We start from the raw sequence: 20,142 nt of genomic DNA, 5'->3' as shown, positions 1-20,142 counted from the left end.
CATGTATAGAAAGGAAACTACTGAAGTTAATGAACAAGGTTATTAGGGTATTAAGTTTGGGATAATCCATGTAAACTATTGAAGTACACAGCACATGGCAAATTATTTTTACTGGTAGTAAATGCCATCTGTAATAGCAATAGAGTTGATTTTCATATTTAACAGATTGAACGTATTGTAACAGATTTAAATGTAGGCAAGATAAAATAAGGTCTTCCACTCTAAGTCAAATTGTAGGCAGAAATTATGCAAACTCCAATAAAATTTAAAAAATCCACCTCAGTAGTACTGCAAGTACTACAAGAAAATTTTAATGTTATGAGATCAGTTGTAGCATGTACCTGAAAATAGATCCAGCCATCAACAGAAAGAAGACGTTCCCGGTGTTGAACTTCTATATCACCACCAAAAAGTAAAACTGGAAAAGGGGTTATTAGGGTAGTTTCCCTCAAATATACTCGGGTATACCTTACCTGCACAGGAATAAAGAGAGAAAAAAAAAAACTTCACAGTCTAAAAATGTAAGAAGTTCATTTATGTTCCATGTAAGCATTTTTCTATAATTTACTATTATAAAATTTATATCATAAATTTCGTAAAGCTACCTTTACATTCTGTTGTGTGCATAACTTGCCAATTTTATAATAATCACATTCACCATTGGTGCATTTATACTATCGAAAGGCATTTTAAAACATGAATTGTAAGGGTGAATTATATTTCTTGAACATAAATGAAACTATGAACAATTTTATAATGCCAATGCTGTTAATGAGCTCAAAATAATGAGCTCAAAAATGATATTGTTTTAAAGTGTCTAGTTTCTAGACCAGTGTTTAGCTATGGCCTTTAGTAATTTCTCATGCTCTACATGTAAGTTTTGGGAGCCACTCCTTGAAATTATGAATCCTTGTTATTTTAGCAAGCTATGACTTACAAGACTGTTTTAACTGTAATCTATAAATATTTGCTGTTAACTTATCTTGGGTTACATTGTGACTCAAACTGTTGCTATAGCATATATTGTTCTATATTATCCCATATGGTTATTTGGAATGCACATAAAACAGGTCTTTGTTCCCTTTTGAGAGAGCACCTTTTGGTGAAATCTTAGGGAATAGATACATTATTAAACAATATCTATTTGCTATAATGGTCTTATTTCAAGTAAGAAAGATAATGGTCAGAGTAGAAGTTTTAATATTTTTCTTTCATTAAGTGAAAGAAATAGGGCTTTTTTGATGAAAAACTATATTTTTGTACATATTTGAAATCAATATGTATAAACTCAGTTTGATAACCAAAAAAACATAACTTGTTGGGGCATCCTAACTTGTTATGACTGACTTCTAGAATACCCTGAATCGTGGCATTAAGAATGAGCATTTTACCTTCTCTTGGTATAAGAGCCATCCATAAGTTTGCAAATCTCGATTTACTGAGGAGGGATGTACTTGAGCTTTGCCTTGGGCTGTCTCCACAATACAAGCCAATTTTTCTGTAACATCAACTGATTTTGTATAGATGATCTTTCCCACGTTGTCATATAGTCCAGCAGCCAATACAGCTTTAAGAAGGGCAATTTCTTGGAAGGACAGTGTGTGTGAGGCTCTGTTTCCTTCCCAGTCATTAGATGCTGTGGATGATGAAAATCCTGCTGCCTTAACCAACTTTATTAACTCCTGCTTTACATCCTAGATTGGTTTATGTTGAAAAGAGATAAGATCAGAATTGAGTAAAAAAGAAAAAGTGACAAATACCCCTTTAATATATATTGCTGTTTCCTATCAAAATTGATAGGATACCGAATTATTATTTAGTTCCCTACAGCCCAAATCAAATGAGGGAGGAAAAAAAAATTGTACTGGCAAATCAAGGATTGAAGAGTTATCTATTTCCACTACTCCCAGACTTTAGATGTCATAAAACATAATGTCTAAAATAGCAGAGCAATAAAAATGTGTCTGAGCACATTTGCGTTCAATATATTTACTTTAGTGGTAACTGCACAATTTTACTCAATGAGGATGATCACACAGAACAAATAATGAAGAAGAATTGGAGAGGAATCTTGATCCTGGATTGCCAATACTTTGCTCATTTGCTCATTTGCCAATACATTTGCTCTGGCAGTCTCACCTTAATTCTAACAATGGCAATTTCATTTAACCTTTATCTAGGTTTAGTAACCAAGTGCCCATTAGCTTAAATCCTATAGGAAGGATAAGCATTTGTCAAAGTAAACTGGCTATAAGCAATTAAAAGGTGACATTTACATTTAGGATTTCCTTTGGGTTTCTGATTTGGGGCTTAAGAGACTTTGATTCCAGGTGAGAAAAAGACAAACAGCTGCCTTAACACCACAGGGTAGGTGAAGAGATGGAAAACCATGCAGCCCAGGGAAGGTGAAGAAAAGGCTCACAGAAGGAAGGAGCTGAGAGGCAACTTGGGAGGTTGGAAGGAAGTGGGGTGGAGTGGAGACATAGGAGTGTTAGCTCTCCACATCTTGAATCCCAGTGAGCCCAGAGGCAGCTGTTCTTCAGTTTATCCCTTTATCCTTTTGTGAAGGACAAAATTCATTCCACTTAGGGATGTCTCTGCTCTTATTCCAGCCATTATTTTGAAGCACAGAAAATAATGGGTTAAGTTATAGGAGAATAAAATATTCAACCCTTTAAAATATGAGAATAGAGGAATTCTGTGAGATACATTATTTTCTGAATTCTTTTATAGTGTGTCTGTAGTAAAACCTGTAGTCGCTTAAATGGTATAATGAACACCATTTCTTAAGCACCATGAAAATTAAGTGTTTGAGGAGGAGCCCTGCTTTTTGCAGTCACTTGTCTTTATATTTTAACTACATGTCTATACTCTGTCTTCCAAGAAATAATTCTGGTCCTCAACAGTAGTCAAAGCCTGAGTGATGGGCACAGCTGTCAGGTTTCCCATCCCAAGAGCAGCTTTATACACCTGCTTTATACACCCTGTCAATCACAGGGTATGATGCCTTTCCATAACTATCATCCTACACTGCAACTAAGTAGCTGGCTAATATTTAGGAAAATAAACGAGAATCTCACGAGAAGGAATCAGGGTTCTTAGGAAAAAAGATTCCAAGCCTTGGAACATTTTATGATTATTACATTATAATTGTTAAACACTATTTTAAATCACTGTGTAATACATAAAAGTTACCTGTTGGAAGGAACAACAAAACAAAAAATTATAGATGAATGCAGTAAATTAAATCCATACTATATGTCAAGCACTGTTGTAGGCATTTTCCTAAAATAAGCCTATCAGTCAACCAAAAAACCCTGAATTACAAAGCTGTATTACAACTTACTTCTAGGGTTAACAGTGATGTTCTATTAAGAAAATTCCTCCGGCAATACACAATTTCAGAACGATAGCCTCCTTCTTGCCGGGCCTTCTTCCATCTAGATAAATAAAATGACCAAAGTTCAACATGTTTTCTTTTCAAACTGTCTCTTTCAGAGGTACTAACCAAAGTAAGCTTTAATTAAAGTACAATCATTTAAAAAGAGGAGGGGTCTTGATTGTTGTAGGAGCTACTAATTGAATATAAGAATTTGGCAATACTGTTTTTTTTATGTATAATAGTAAATTATTAACTTCAAATATGAGGTAATATAGATACAATAATACAAAGTACATTGTTCTTATTTAGAAAGGATTATAAAAATATACCTTGACAGATGAAGTAACTAAAAATAAGTGTAAATCTTAGATGTATCTTTTTAATGAAAGTCAAAGATAAATTTTTTAAAGTAAACAGCCTCAGGTCATCGATTTACTGACAACACCTAGATTATTTCTTTACCCTAGGTATGCATTGTAGATCGTCAGGTGGTCTGAATCAGCCATAGCCAAAGATGATTTTGCAAGATCTGCCTCATCTTTTCGACCAATTGGTGTAGTAAAAGGAGACTTCTCTGTCATCACCGCAGCTAGTGTTGCCTATCCATAAATAACCAAAAAAATTTATCATTAAGGAGGTATACACAGAAGACTGATTTGTAAAAGTAAGCAAATCATAAAATAATCCCACTTTCAAGTTGCATGTTTCTTTAGTACCCTTATGGTGTTCTACAGTAGCTACCATTCAATTTTAATTCATTACTTTGGACTTCATTTTATGTAATTTAAAAAATATATCACTTTTATACCATATTTATAAAGAGGTCACATCACCAGAATCGGAGATAAAAACCTGTATGTGTGTATAGTGATTCACAGTCTGTCACACAGTTATATCTGGACTTTTGGCCTACTATATTTCTATGCCTGCAAGGCTCTTTAAATAGTTCAAAAATAATTTGGAGTGTATAATGACCCATTTCTTACCGTTGCAGCTTTTCAAATTAATTATCATGACAGAGGTTATTTTTTGGGCTCAACACAATTCTGGTGAGTATTTCTAATAGTAGAGAAACAGACTAGAGTACGTTACACTGTCTTCATTCTGTTTTTAAACAGCATTGATTTGTAGTCCCAGAAAAGGCCACAGCCTGATGAAACTGTAAAGTTGAAATGGAATAGCAGGCATATGAGCTCAGAGATTCAGAAAGAGGCACAAAGTTGGTTAATTCTGAGATAATTAGGTAAAACTGAACTGCTGGTAATTGCTGGCTCAGAGAGATAATCCAGAAACAGAGAAGGAGAAAGTTTTTGATTCTACTTAAAAAAATCTGTGGGATTCAAAGCTCCTTAAGAATCATCTACTATGTACTCAAATAAATACTTCAAGTGTGATTTTTGGTAGCAAAAGCCAAACCCATTTACAAAATAGTACCTCCAGCATACTTAAGTACATGGATTAATATCTATGATCTTAAAAATAAATATTCAAAAATTCTCATCAAGCATTCAGACCTCCTGGTTTTAATGCTAGTACTGATATTCTATTAATTAAAAAAAAAAATCAACTTAAAAGTTAAGAATTGCTTCCAAACTTAGTAATTCCCCAGTCAAAATGATAGTTAAAGTGAAGAAGCAAGATCATCATTTGTTTTACCACTGGGTCAAGGCAGCCAAATATGGCACCAAAAATAAGCATCTTGCCAATCTTGACATTCACAGGCAGGGCTGCAAGGTGCTGGCCCAATGGAGTCAGTGTAGGCTCATTTAGTTCACATGCTCCAATCTTTCGGAGTAAATTCATGGCATTGCTGATCACTTGAAGCTGAGGAGGATCTAAAGCTTTAGCAAGGAAATCTTCAGGAGAACCAAGACTGCATTTCTGCAAATTGAAAAAGCAATCAATCAGTATGTTGTTAGAACTGACCAAAGAGATGGTCACATTGGAAATAACTTTAGGTAAAATTTTGAGCAAAGAGGATAAATGTCTGAGGAAGGCTATCCTTTTATAATCCCAAGTGTGTGAGAAACTGTGTATGTGTTAAGGGCTGGCATGAGGACAAGATCTTCTAATCTGTATTTTAGTTTCTTCATTCCTGATTTTTGTGAAGTCAAAATGTTAAGAACTGAAGGATATTATAGATCTTTCAGACTAGGAAGCCCTTGGTCAATATCGGGGTTTCTCAGTCTCCACAGTGTTGTTATTTGGGGCCATATAATTCTTTAAATGACTGTGCTGTGCACTATAGAATGTTTAGCAGTTCCCTGGCTTCTACCTACTAGATGCCCATATAGCATGGCCTCCCTCTCCTCCCAGTTCTGCCAACCAAAAATGTCAGAAAACATTGCCACTTATCCCCTGGTGAGCAATACTGCCCCCAGTTGACAACTAATGGTCTAGGTACTGAGACTGTATTTTAGTCTACAAAATATGAGTGTCTCTGGTAGAATTAAAGCACAGTGGGTTTGTTTACTTATAAAGAAAATGGGGGAGGGGGATTTACTAAAAAGTAAATAAGATACTTGGAAATCTAGGGGAGGGGAAGTTTACATCTTTTTTTTTTTTTTAGAAAGGGGCAAAGAATGAAAACGTTAACACCTGAGTTCCTTTAGAATTACCATAATATGAAGACATAACTCCTCCAGAGGCACACGCAAAATTTCAGGGACAGAATAGTCCATAAAACCTTCAAATCTGAAAAGTAAGTATTAAACACTTTACATATTATCAGAAATGCCACACTATAATCATTTGTTTTTCAATTTCCAGTGCTATGTTGTACCTTTCTCTTGTGTACATTCGGAAGCAGAAGCCATCTCTGACCCTCCCAGCTCTGCCCTGGCGCTGCAGAGCACTTGCTTTACTGACAAATGTCTCAACCAAAGAACTCATCTGACTGCTTTCATGGTACCTAAAGGAAAGTTTTAGGAGAGAATATTTAGATCAAGGACTTAAAATCTGAAAAAGCTGGAAATATGTGACTCTTAAAATTACACTGAAGACAGCTTAAAATAGTCTATCATAATTGTGGACCAATATTTTCCAAATCATGTTTCATATTTAAATAATTTAGCAAACACTGCAAACTAAATCTCATACTATCAAATTAAAAACTCTGGCACAAGGAAAAAACTTGTTTAACTTGCCCTTTTCCAAATTAATCTGACCACTGCTTCTAGGTAGTCAAATATTGCCAAATATTGCTGAATTTTCCTAATACAGGGACAGTGTATATATGGATTACAATAGACTACTAAGGTGGTCTTCTCTGTTTTTGCAATACAAACATTAAAATGTTTAAAAAGCAGTAATCTGAATCTGAAGATTCAGGTAAGGTTATCTGTTAAGTGCCAGTTATTATAACAGGTACATTCAATTATGAAAAATATTCATGCTCCCCATTTACAAATGAGGGAACTGATGATTATATTTAATGGTATTATTACTTGGTAAAGATTACAGATCTGAGATTTAAATCCAACTTTGATTCCAAAACTCACACTGTTATAACCTCACAAATAATTATTGTTTCTGTAAAGCTGTTTTGCAAACAAATTTACAAAAAATTATGTTCTGAAAATTTTCTTGGAGAGCAGTTTTCTGCAAGAAGCAGAACACTGGCATTATTTATAGGAAAGCACATGGCATGATACTCTTGGGTATTGGAAAGTTTCCCATAGTTTCTCTGAGGCTGTGGGTAGAATTAGGACATTGGGATTTTCCCTATATGATTCTGAGATTTCTCCTAAGAATTCAAGAGCCCCAAACCCTTTTCAAACTTACTTATTTTCTTTTGTTCTTCCAGTGTCAATTACAAATACAACATCTGGAATAGTGATACCTGTCTCTGCAATATTTGTTGCTAAAACAATCTGAAAATAAAGAAAAAGCCAAAACATTAGGTAACAACTTCCAGCAATGTGCCATTATTTAAACTTTAGTTTGAGGTGATGCATTTTAAAAAGTGAATCTCAACATTAGTTATAAAAATCCATCACCTACTTGCTGTTACTGTGTAATTTTAACTTGTTATAATTAGTTTCATCACTTCAGCTTGCCAATTAAAGTTACAGATTTTTTTTTTAAATTTTTTAATGTTTATTTATTTTTGAGACAGGGAGAGACAGAGCATGAACGGGGGAGGGTCAGAGAGAGAGGGAGACACAGAATCTGAAACAGGCTCCAGGCTCTGAGCTGTCAGCCCAGAGCCCGACGCGGGGCTTGAACTCACGGACCTCGAAATCATGACCTGAGCCGAAGTCGGACGCTTAACTGACTGAGCCACCCAGGTGCCTCTAAAGTTACAGATTTTTATTCCAACAAAAATACCATTCCCCTAATTCTAGTCAGTCATCTTAAAAATGATGTTAAGTAGCTGGGAAATTGGGTCAGAGAATAGAGACCGCTATGCACAATCACTCCAAATTATTGGAGAAAAAATAGTACATCAGTGAGAAGTGGGTTGCTGCCTTGGCTTATATCCCTGTGACCACATCCCATGTTAGATCCAATTCTAGTTTTAAAATTATTTTTATTATGTATTTATTTTTGAGAGATTGAGCAAGCAGGGAAGGAGCAGAAAAAGAGGGAGAGAGAGAATCCTAAGCAGTTCCTGCACTGTCAGGTGGAGCCTGACACAGGGCTTGAACTCACAAACGGCGAGATCATGACCTGAGCAGAAAACCAAGAGTAGGACACTTAACCAAATGAGCCACCCAGTTGCCCCTCTCGTTCTAAAATTGTTAATGGTGATGACTGAATGGTGCACTTTTTGCATTTTCCCTTCTGTATTCTTGGAGAAAACATTTTGGGAATTCCGCATCAAATATTCAATGTATATTGCTCTATATCAACTCTGTATTTTGATAGTGAATGCTTGTTTCTCTTATTCATTTGACCTAGGAAATAATACTGGGTTCTCAGACTTAGATGGGACCTAGGTGCTCATTCTACCTCAGTAGCATCTAATCTTTTTTTTTTTAAGAGGTTGAACTCTTTTCTTTAAACCAAATCTTTGAGGGAAGCTAAAAATGTTACAGATCAGAACAGCCTCAGAATCCAGGCTCCTGCACTGCAGTCCAGGCTTTCTGGGAGCTCTAGTATTCCCTACAGTTCTTACATGGTACCCTTTATCCCCTTCTAAATCTGAGAAACTGTCTACCAAGTATCTCTTCATTCAGAATCCTCAACAGAGGAGACAATGAAAATACTGAGACTATTTCCTAACCTAATGGTCTATGCATTAAAAAAATAATCAAGGATGAATACATGTAGAACAACAATGAATCTGTACAGGATTCAAATAGCTCCTGACATCCAACATCTTTCATGAAAAGGATGGGAAAAGTAGTGATTTTTCTTCCCACAAGCGAAAGTGATGCCATGTTTTTCAACTGTCATTCCCCTAAAAGTCTTGTCCCTTTAATAATGTATACTATAAATTTTCAAATACTTAAGTATTGGGTTCACTTTCTCAGTATGTTAAGCTAGTGAGCATCTGGAGTCTGCCATGAACTGTGAGACACTTAATTACATTTTCATGAAATATTCAACAGATCACACATAAATTTGCTGTACTGAATTTTACCTTCCTGACTCCAGGAGGAGGAAGTGTGAATGCTGCAGCTTGGTCTTGAGTTGAAAGAATAGAATGCAGAGCTATCACTTTATATCTGAAAGTTAAAATCATAGTTCTTAGCAAGAGTTTCTCTTTAGAAGACACTGCAAAGAATAACAAAATTTATTTGCAAATAGAAAGCAATTTAAAAAATTTTTTATTATGAAAAAATTTAAACACCTAAGTTCTGAGAATGGTACAATGAAACCACATACATTCATCAAAGAGAAAATAATATGAATTTATATGGAATATAAGGTTTAAAGAATTTTCAAAATATGCTTGGATACTGCAGTGATAACCATGATAGCAGTAATAAGCTGTATCAAAACAGATACAGTAAACAGCTGAATACCTATATCTGAATGATAAGTTGCACTCTGTAGGGGTTTTGCACTATCCAGTGGGTTGGGGAGGTGAGTCACTATCTTATTCTGAACCCAGGATTCCCTCTGTTTAATGAATTAAAGATACAGAACAAAAGCAGAAAGCATACCTAAAATTTTTAGTACATTTAATGCTATAATAGAAATGTTAAAAACCTTACTTCACTTTAGACAATTTTAATTAAAGGTAAAAAGACTGAGAATTCTAAGAGTTTTAATATACAAAACACTTTTTAATTTTAAAACTACTTGGAATATAATGAAGATCTGTGGTTACCGTTCAGAAAAAAATCTTCTGTCAGTTGACAGGAGATCATACAGCTGTTGAATATGAGCGAGGCCTGGTAAAAAGATCAACACTGCTCCTTCAACATTTCTGAATTGGGGACTTCTGTCTGAAATTTTTTAAAAGATAACAATATTCAACATAAGAAAAAAGGTAAGGAATAGCATATAACATGTTAATAAAATGTTTCCAGTTAGAAAAGTTTTATCAAAACAAATAGAGTCAGATTAGTAAAAGATACATACCTAAATATATAAGAAGTTCCAAAATGAGATCAAGGTTGATTTTATGAGGATTCATGTAGAGAATAGCATGCTGAGTGCGGCTACTATACTTTTGGTAAAATGGATTTAAATCAGCACTTGATCCAGTCTGAACTGGTATATATTCCTAAAAGAAACACAATCAGAAAATGGTGAACAAAAATATTAAATATTTTTATAAGACAAGGAAGGATGCAAATCTGCACTTCTTATTATTATTTTGTTAAAATACAGCAAAGGTACAATTTTTAGTAAGTATTAAAAAGTATTAAAAATTTTCACATCTCATGGGATGCCTGGGTGGCACAGTCGATTAAGTGTCTGACTTCGTTTCGGCTCAGATCATCATCTCATGGTCTGTGAGATCAAGCTCCAAGTCGGGCTCTGTGCTGACAGTGCATAGCCTGCTTGAGATTCTCTCTCTCTGCCCCTCCCCCACTCACAATGTTTCTCTTTCTCTCTCTCAAAATAAACTTAATTTTTTTTTATATTTCACGTTTAATTTCATTCAACATCCTTAAGTACAGCAGAACTTTTTATCTTTTCATGTACATACTAAATTGAAGAATTGAAGAAAAACAGAACAGTGTATGCACTGTTCTGTGGCAACTAAGAAGCAGGTCAAGAGAGGTCATAACTTTAATAAGTAGTTTATACCTGCCTCATTCCTATTAGATTCTACTTCGGTTGCTAAAGTCCAGTCACCTCTTTTGAAATACCTTTAATTTTCTGAAGTCTTTAGTTTCTAATTTCTAACTCTGGAGTTTTAGGGAAAGATTTTAGTTTTTGCTTCCTTGATTTATCTGCTTAACTAGAAGACAAAGTAACTTTGTGTTTCCATCAGATTGGATATAAGCATGAAATATTGTGGATACAATAAAAATACTGGATATAGTAACACTGGCTAAAATGCAGGCTAATGTTTTATGACAGCTCTAAAAACAAACATGTCACTGAAACTATCTAGGAAGAACTGTGCTTGCCCTAGATAGCTTCTCTATATAGCTCGGGTTGGCTTGTACCAGGACAGCTGCTGAGAGAACCAATGGCAAGGATCGATCTCAACTTTGGGCCTGCCCCACCCTCAACACGTAAGATGTTCAGATAAAATACAGAAAATCATTACAAATTTACTCCTAAATAAGTGATCACTGCTCTGAAGCAGTAAAGGTTGCCTCTTATTTACATGCTCCTTGATTTTTTTACGGGTATCTATAGGGCCAAAATAGTGAAAGAAGATAAAATACCGTAAACCAAAGACTGAAGATTATTTTAAATTTTGCTCAAAATCCTATCTCTTCCTCTTCTCCCAAATTATACTTGAATTCACTGTGCCAGCCATATGATTTTAAACCTCTCATGGAATGTTATACTTTGGATATCACTATCAGATGTCTTTGAAAATGTTTTCTTTTTACCTGGTACTTTTTTATTCCCCCTGCTTTGCTTGTAACATTAATGGTTATTTCTTCTTCCTCCTCCAGAAATTTCTGACAATATTCTGAGTCTTTCTCCAGTACAAATCCTGTTTCTTCTATTATATCTTCAAGATGAAAAACCTACATAGATTAAGGTATATGAATGGTAAATTCAAATCCATTTCGGTAAATACCATTTTAAAGAGAACAATGGGATCATTGTCTTTTGAATGTTACCAAATGTTAATTTAGAATATTATGAGAAAAGCTTCTTTCTGCATTATTTGGGAATGGAAAACTTTGTTGATATAGATGAGTTTGTCCCTAGAAGTCTCTGGACAAATTACATTATGGTGTATATTTTTTATTTGTGAAAACTGGTTAAAAGAGCAGTCTTTATGAGCTGAACCCAAAGAACAAACATTAATAGAATAAGCAGAAAGGAAGCTTCAAAAACAAGCCTAAATTTGAGAGTTGGGTGAAAAAGGAGTTCCTTACTGCCACCTTCAATCTGGATATAATGGTTTGGACGCAGAAGTGTGTTTTACGTTCTGTACTTCTCAGGTGTATCTTTCAGCAGAATTGTCCCTTCCAGCCTCCCCACCCTCAATCCAGGCAGCACTAGCTATCTGATTCCTGAGCCATCTCCAAGTTCTCTCTTGACCTGCAGTACTGTAGGAATAGGTATGGGCTCAGATGACTAGAGCCTGTCTTCTGGTGAAACTCCCTGGTAGGAATGTAGTTTCTGTTCATATAGGTGTTTTAAAGAAAACTTACCTCCACAGGATAGCTTCTTCCTGAAATTCTAAGAATAGGGCAGTGTGTGAAATACGTGGAAAACTTTTCACTGTCTACAGTGGCACTCATTAGAATCAAGTGTAGATCAGAGCGTTTCTGTAAAATTTCCTTCAAGATAATTAGTAAGAAGTCTGACTGGACGCTTCTTTCATGAACCTAGTATAAAATGGAACAAAAAAACTGAATCATACATAAGGGCTACTAAGAGGCTAAAATAATCAGACACTCAAATCTACTAAAAGTTCATATTTATAGTCAGCCCATGAGGAGGGAGAGAGAAGCTGTATGTTTCAAATGAGGTACTTGGTAATCGGCTGTGCAAGTCCCTGAGACTTTATCCTAATGTGTTGGGGCAGTGATGAAAACACGTTAGGGGCACCTGGCTTGCTCAGTCGGTGGTGTGTGATTCTTGATTTCAGGGTTGTGAGTTTGAGCACCACATTAAGTATACAGATTAGAGATTACTTAAAAATCTTTCCAAAAAATAAGGGGCACCTGGGTAGCTCAGTTGGTTGAGCATCCAGCTCTTAATTTCGGCTCAAGTCATGATCCCAGGGTTGTGGGATCACGCCCTGTGCTGGGCTCTGTGCTGAGCACAGAGCCTGATTAAGATTCTCTCTCTCTGCCCTGCTCACATGTTCTCTCTCTCTCTCTCTAAAAATAATGTAAAAAATTTTTTACACAGAGGAATCATGTAGTCTGAGTTCAACTTAAAAAAGAAAACTGGCTATAATATGGAAAATGTCATAGAGGACAGCAACAGAAAAGTTTCAAATAGAGGTTTTGTAGTACTTAAAGAAATAATAGTAGTCTATATGAGGGCAATGGCATTTGAATATGGAGAAAAGTGAATGAATTTGAAACGAGTAGAATCAACTGGTGTAAGTGATGGGATGTGGGAGGAAGAAGGAATAATCCTAGTTTTACTTTTACCAGGATATTTATGTCTGAAACTCATGAGTGATTTCCTGATGGTAAGGCAAATCTGAGCTCATCAAACATATGTTAATTTATGCAGAAAATGATTTTTTTTAAAGAAAAAATAAGGGTAGATCATAAAATAGAGCTAAAAAAATGTGTATGTTATTAAGCACATTCTGCAGAGGTAGGCAACATCTGGCTGTAAACATACTAGCAACCAGCAAGAAAAGCTATTTAACGCACATAGTGACCATAAACTAAAACAAATCACACAACTATTTGTAAGAATAAGGTAGATGTACTATTCTCAGTGTTACCAAAAAGAAAGGTCCTGAATAGCATAATGAACTCTGTTCCAACATCTGTTACATCCTTATATTTAACATGATGAATTTCACTGAGCTTTTTCTTTGTTTTTACCAGATTGTTCAAGATGTTAACAGTATTACACTTAAGCACAATTCAGTAAATCATGTAACAGAATGCTAATACTAAACCATGAAAGAACAGCTTCCTGAAGTTGATCTGGCTTTTCTTTTCTTTTTTTTTTTTTTTTTTAACGTTTATTTATTTATTTTTTTTGGGACAGAGAGAGACAGAGCACGAACGGGGGAGGGGCAGAGAGAGAGGGAGACACAGAATCAGAAACAGGCTCCAGGCTCTGAGCCATCAGCCCAGAGCCTGACGCGGGGCTCGAACTCACGGACCGCGAGATCGTGACCTGGCTGAAGTCGGACGCTTAACCGACTGCGCCACCCAGGCGCCCCCAGATCTGGCTTTTCAATGAGGGTTCACTCTGAGGCAAGAATATATAATAGGGAAAAGACAGTCTTTTCAATAAATGGTGTTGGGAAACTAGACCACCTTCTTACACCAAACACAAAATAAAATGGATTAAAATTCTAAATGTGAGACCTGAAACCATAAAACTCCTAACAGAAAACATAGGCAGTAATCTCATGGACATTGGTCTTAGCAACATATTTTTATGGATTATGTCTCTTCAGGCAAGGGAAACAAAAGCAAAAATAAACTATTGGGACGACACCAAAATAAAAGCCTTTTGCACAGTGAAGGAAACCATCAACAAAAGAAAGGCAACTTAATAATGGGAAGAGATACCTGCAAATGATATATCCAAGAAGGGGTGAATATCCAAAATACATAAAGAACTAAAACAACTCAACACCAAAAAAACACAATTAAAAAGTGGGCAGAGGACCTGAGTAGACATTTTTTCAATTAAGACATATAAATGGCCAACAGATATATGAAAAGATGCTCAACATCACTCATCATCAGGGAAACGCAAATCAAAACAATGAGATACCACCTCAAAACACTGAAAATAGCAAGAATTAAAAAGATAAGTGTCGGTGAGGATGGGAAGAAAAGGGAATATTCATGCACTTTTTTGGGGAATGTAAACTGGGCAACCACTATGGAAAAGAGTCTGAAGTTCATCAAAAAATTATAAACAGAAATACAGAATGATCCAGTAATTCTATTACTGGGAGTTTACCCAAAGAAAACAACGACACTAATGTGAAAAAATACATGCACCCATGTTTACAGCAGCATTATTAACGAGGGCCAAGATATGGAAGCAGACCAAGTGTCCATCCGTAGATGAATGGATAAAGAAGATATGGTATATATACAATGGAATATACAATGAAATATTACTCAGCCATAAAACAGAATGCAATCTTACCATCTGCAACAACATGGATGAATGAAGAGATTATTATGCTAAGTGAAATAAGTCAGACATAAGGCAAATGACATGAAAAAATATGTATTTCTGATAGTGACAATATGGTGTAGCACTATGGGGACCCTGAGTTTGTCTCATCCATGAAACATAGCTAGATTAGCATCAAGCCATTTTGAACACCTGGAAAGTGATCTGAGAATTAATGCAAAAATCTGCCTAATTTGAGCCAGAGAACTTGGCAGGTATGTGGTGCAGAGAGGTGAATGGGGGGAGAGAAAAGCCACAGAGCCATGGAGGATAGGGAGCTGTTTTTGCAGAGACAACAGAAAGAAAAAGGAGGAAGACTGCAGCACACTGGGATCACGCAAGCAAAGCACTCCCTTTAAGAGTAGCTGGAGAGAAAGAGATAAAGAGTGAAAACACTTGCAGGGGACTGGACAAGAAATGTGTTCCCCAAAACTACTGATGGGGAGGAAGGAGAGGGTTTCAATACCACCAGGCTTCTATAAACAGTGGAGCACAGAGTCTAAAGTTTCAGAGCTTAGAGCCTGGCGGCGCTCTGAGGAAGTAGGGGGAATCCCCAGGAGCATGCAGCACAGTCTGAGGGGTCCATGTGCCACTTAAGTAGAAGCGGTTCCCCTGTTTGGAGTGCCTGTGGTAGAGGCCATGCAGCTTCCCTCCAGGCCAAAGTCCTGGTGGACCCTGGAGAGCTGCCATGTTTACTGATATTGGAACAAAGACAGGAATACAGCAAAACCTGGCACTAGCTATGTGTTGTGATTTACCATAAACTCAGAGCCTCTGCTGCTGTGCGATCACATGAACATTTTCTGGGACAAGACAGCACCTGGCTGTTGTTCAATGAGACCCTCCTCCAGAGAATCAGCATGGGTCCGAGCGGTGGATTTTTGAAACACAGCTCCATCTGAGATAAAACTCCAGATGGAGGCACCACCTGGCAATCAGATAGCTTGGACACAGGGTAAAGGCGGGGAGTGGATGGCAGCCTGAGACAAAGGGGTGATTGAGGGCATGAAATTCACGCACCAGAGACTAGAGAGCTGGGGAAAGCCATTTTCACCATGCACAGATGACCCCAGTGAGCTAAGCAGCACTACCAAGTGGAGAAGGGAGCCATTACACCCAGCCCCACCAACCTGCACCCTCCAGGGACATCCCTTAGAAGACCAGAACAAATCCCTTCTACCTGCTTAGCTTACGGACTGGACTATATAATGTGCTGCAAGATTTCAGTTCTAGGTAAAATGGATGTAACTTCATTCAAGTTTCACGCTGTTTGCTTGTTGTTCATTTTCTTTCCTTCTGTTTTTCCTTCTGTTTTCTTTTTCCTTTCTTTTCTCTTTCTTGGATACAGAAAGAGCAAAATTTTTTTAATTAAAAAATTTTTAATTCTATTTTTGTATTTTATTTTTTTAATTAAAAAATTTTTTTAAACTTTTTTTCCTTTCTCTTTTTTTTTTTTTTTTTAATTTTTTTTTTCAACGTTTATTTATTTTTGGGACAGAGAGAGACAGAGCATGAACGGGGGAGGGGCAGAGAGAGAGGGAGACACAGAATCAGAAACAGGCTCCAGGCTCTGAGCCATCAGCCCAGAGCCCGACGCGGGGCTCGAACTCACGGACCGCGAGATCGTGACCTGGCTGAAGTCGGACGCCTAACCGACTGCGCCACCCAGGCGCCCCTCCTTTCTCTTTTCTATCAAGCTTCTCCCAACAAGTAGACCAAAACACACCTAGGATCTAGCTTCCTTTATTTTTTTTGTTTTTTTAATATTTTATTTTTATTTTTAAATTTATTAATTTTTTTTTCCTCCAAAATGATACAATGGAGGATTTTACCGGACAAGAAAAGACAGGAAGAAATGACAGCCAGGGATTTAATCAACATAGATATAAGTATGATGTGTGGACTAGAATTTAAAATCACGATTACAAGAATACTAGCTAGGGATGAAAAAATGATAGAAGACACCAGAGACTCCCTTTCTACAGAAATAAAAAAAAACTAAAACCTGGTCAGGCCAAAATTAAAAATGCAATAACCAAAATGCAATTGCAAATGGATGCTGTGATGGTGAGGATGGATGAAGTAGAGCACCCAATCGGTGATACAGAAGATAAAATTATGGAAAATCATGAAGCAGAAAAAAAAGAGGGAAACAAAGTCTAAAGATCATGATACAAGATGTACAGAACTCAGTGATTTATTAAAGAGTAACATTGTATCATAGGAGTGCCAGAAAATGAAGAGAGACAAAAAGGGGCAGGAGGTTTACATAAGCAAATTATAGCTGAAAACTTTCCTAGTCTGGGAAAGGTCACAGATATCAAAATCCAAGAGGCAAAGAGAACTCCCATTAGATTCAACAAAGCTGACCATCACCATTCCATATCATAGTCAAATTCACAAAATACACAGACATGGAAAAAATCATGAATGCAGCGAGGGGAAAAAAAACTCCTCAACCTACAAGGGAAGACAGATCAGGTTTGTAGCAGATCTGTCCACAGAAACTTAGCAGGCCAGAAAGAAGTGACAGGATATATTCAAAGTGCGGAATCGCAAAAATGTCCAGGCAAGAATTGTTTATAACAGCAAGGCTGTCATTCAAAATAGAAGGAGAGATAAAGAGTTTCCCAAACAACAACTAAAGGATTTTGTGACTACTGAGCCAGCCCTGCAAGAAAATTTAAGGGGGGGGGGGGGTTCTTTTTTTTCTTTACATTTTTTTAAATGTTTATTTTTAAGAAAGAGAGATCATGAGCGGGGAAGGAGCAGAGAGAGAGGGAGACAAAATCTGAAGCAGGCAGGCTCCAGGCTTTGAGATGTCAGCAGAGCCCAACATGGGGCTCAAATTTGTGAACCATGAGATCATGACCTGAGCTGAAGTCAGACGCTAAACCGACAGAGCCACCCAGGCGCCCCTAAGGTGGGGGGACTCTTTGGAGAAGAAACAAAACAAAAACACACCAAAAGACTAGAAAAGACTAGAGAATATCATTAGAAATGCCAGTTCTACAGGCAACACAAGGGCACTAAATTTTTGTCTTTCAATAATCACTGTAAATGTAAATGGACTAAATTCTCCAATCAAGAGACAAAGGGTATCAGAATAAGAAAACAAGACTCATCTATATGCTGCCTATAAGAGACTCATTTTAGACTTAAAGACACCTGCAGACTGAAAGTAAGGGGATGGAGAACCGTCTATCATGCTAATGGATGTCAGAAGAAAACTGGAGTAGCCATACTTATATCAGGCGATCAAATTTTAAAGACTGTAACAAGAGATACATTCATATTATTAAATATATATACATATAAATATGTATATTCAATGTCAACCGTGATTTTTTTTTCTGGGATATGAGATTATAGGTTTTTATTTTCATTTTTGTATCTTGCTATATTTGTAATATTTTCTTTTAAAGTTTATTTGTTTTATTTTTTTTAAGTTTACCTTTATTTTTTTATTTTTTTATTTTTTTTTTGAGACAGAGAGAGACAGAACATGAATGGGGGAGGGGCCGAGAGAGAGGGAGACACAGAATCAGAAGCAGTCTCCAGGCTCTAAGCCATCAGCCCAGAGCCTGATGCGGGGCTTGAACTCACAGACCACGAGATCGTGACCTGAGCTGAAGTTAGACACTTAACCAACTGAGCCACCCAGGCGCCCCTTAAGTTTATTTATTTTAGAGAGAGTGCATATGTATGAGGGCATGAGACGGGGAGGGGCAGAATGAAGGGGGGAAGAGAGAATTCCAGGCAGGCTCCACACTGTCAGTTCAGAGCCCGATGCGAGACTCAAACTCATGAACCATGAGATCATGACCTGAGACAAAGTCGGACATTTGAATGAGCCATCCAGGCACCCCTATTTGTACCATTTTCTAAGCAAAAGGAGGAAAATGACCGAACAATCTATATGTAGTCTACTAATTAAAAATCAATGAATGACTGAACTTTAATACTGCCTTCTGAATTTAGTGAATTAACAGACATTTATAAAAACTTTACATCAGGGAAAATTTTTTAAATAGTTCTTGTATAATAGAAATGCTATGTATCTTATTTCTTCTTGACAAAATCATGTACAAAGCAAATCAGTTTACATGTGGTAGGCTACTGCACCATTTAAAATAATTCTAATGGGAGGGGCACATGGGTAGCTCATTCGGTTAAGTGTGTGACTCTTCATCTCAGCTCAGGTCGTAGTTTCACAGTTCCTGGGATCGAGCCCTGAGTTGGGCTTTGCTGCTAAGAGCAAGGAGCCCACTTGGGGTTCTCCTTCTCCTGCTATCTGCCCTCCCTTGCTTACAGGCTCTCTCTCTTTCTCTCTCTCTCTCTCTCTCTCTCTCTCTCAAAAAAAATAAATAATAATTCTAAGGGGAAATTTTCAATTTAAAGATTCAATTTAAGTGTGCATTAAAATTTGATCCAAGGACATACAACTCTTGATTTCTGCTCAGGTCATAATCTCACCATTTCTAAGTTCAAGCCCCGCATTGGGTTCTGCACCGACAAGGTGGGACCTGCTTGAGATTCTCTGTCTCCCTTTCTCTCTGCTCCTCTCTCTCAAAAATAAACATTAAAAAAAATCTGATTCAAGGAGGGATATATCTATAGAGTAAATGATGAAGATTTCTTGGTTTTTTTTAGTACGAATTAAGGAAAATCCTTTAACAACCAAATGTAGTTAAGAGGCAGTATACACACCACAGACTGCATCCAGATGGCCTCAGTTTGAACCTCCAAGTTGCAGAAATTACTGGCTGTGTGAACTTACACATAGTATTTTAACCTCATTGTGCCTCAGAGCAACTGTCAAAGGAGATAATAGTATCTACTTCACTGTTTTTCAGGAAAGGTTAAATGAATTTATATATATATACAGTCAGAAGCATATAGCAAATGCCATATGGTATTAAAACAATTAACATGAGACATACCTGTTAGAGAAAATTAAATAATTATATACACAGGGGCATTTAATAAGCATGAAGAAAATGTTAGGTAGTATTAGAAGTAGCATCCTTTTAACGTGAAACTGTTTAGAATTTATCTGAACACGACTACAGAATATACTCACCTCGTCTACAATAACATGAGACACATTGGTTAGGAGACCATCTTCCTGAAGTTTCCTTAGCAAAACTCCTGTTGTACAATAGAGTAACCTTGTAGATTCACTAGCTCGAGATTCCATCCGGATCTGATATCCACACAAAGAATTCTATAGGGAGAACATAAGGTTGAGATAAGATTCTCATAAGTGATCTGGGAAACAAGAGCTAAGAAATGAAGCACAGGTGCTGATCCTGCTACTAAGTAGG

The 20,142-nt window shown here is 36.7% G+C and overlaps 1 protein-coding gene across 2 annotated transcripts in view; it reads right to left on the bottom strand.

The window, feature by feature from the left end:
* DHX29 (DExH-box helicase 29) overlaps window positions 1-20,142 on the bottom strand; it is a 46,267-nt gene that overhangs the window by 2,492 nt on the left and 23,633 nt on the right. Inside the window, exons 12-25 of one of the 2 annotated variants that reach the window (XM_040453168.1) lie at window positions 19,899-20,042; window positions 12,130-12,306; window positions 11,353-11,493; window positions 9,917-10,061; window positions 9,663-9,780; window positions 8,970-9,054; window positions 7,166-7,254; window positions 6,165-6,293; window positions 6,001-6,076; window positions 5,039-5,263; window positions 3,845-3,981; window positions 3,347-3,440; window positions 1,392-1,694; window positions 342-473 (exon numbers count right to left, since the gene is read on the bottom strand). In XM_040453168.1, the coding sequence (XP_040309102.1) occupies window positions 342-473; window positions 1,392-1,694; window positions 3,347-3,440; window positions 3,845-3,981; window positions 5,039-5,263; window positions 6,001-6,076; window positions 6,165-6,293; window positions 7,166-7,254; window positions 8,970-9,054; window positions 9,663-9,780; window positions 9,917-10,061; window positions 11,353-11,493; window positions 12,130-12,306; window positions 19,899-20,042 (1,995 nt within the window). The remainder of the gene's footprint in view (window positions 1-341; window positions 474-1,391; window positions 1,695-3,346; window positions 3,441-3,844; window positions 3,982-5,038; window positions 5,264-6,000; window positions 6,077-6,164; window positions 6,294-7,165; window positions 7,255-8,969; window positions 9,055-9,662; window positions 9,781-9,916; window positions 10,062-11,352; window positions 11,494-12,129; window positions 12,307-19,898; window positions 20,043-20,142) is intronic. The other variant, XM_040453175.1, reaches the window with a different exon arrangement.

Source organism: Herpailurus yagouaroundi, unplaced genomic scaffold (genome assembly GCF_014898765.1).
Source record: "Herpailurus yagouaroundi ecotype Mexico unplaced genomic scaffold, PumYag 29, whole genome shotgun sequence".
NCBI lineage: Eukaryota > Metazoa > Chordata > Mammalia > Carnivora > Felidae > Herpailurus > Herpailurus yagouaroundi.
Note: the sequence above shows the minus strand (reverse complement) of the source record. Positions and strands in the feature narration are given on the sequence as shown.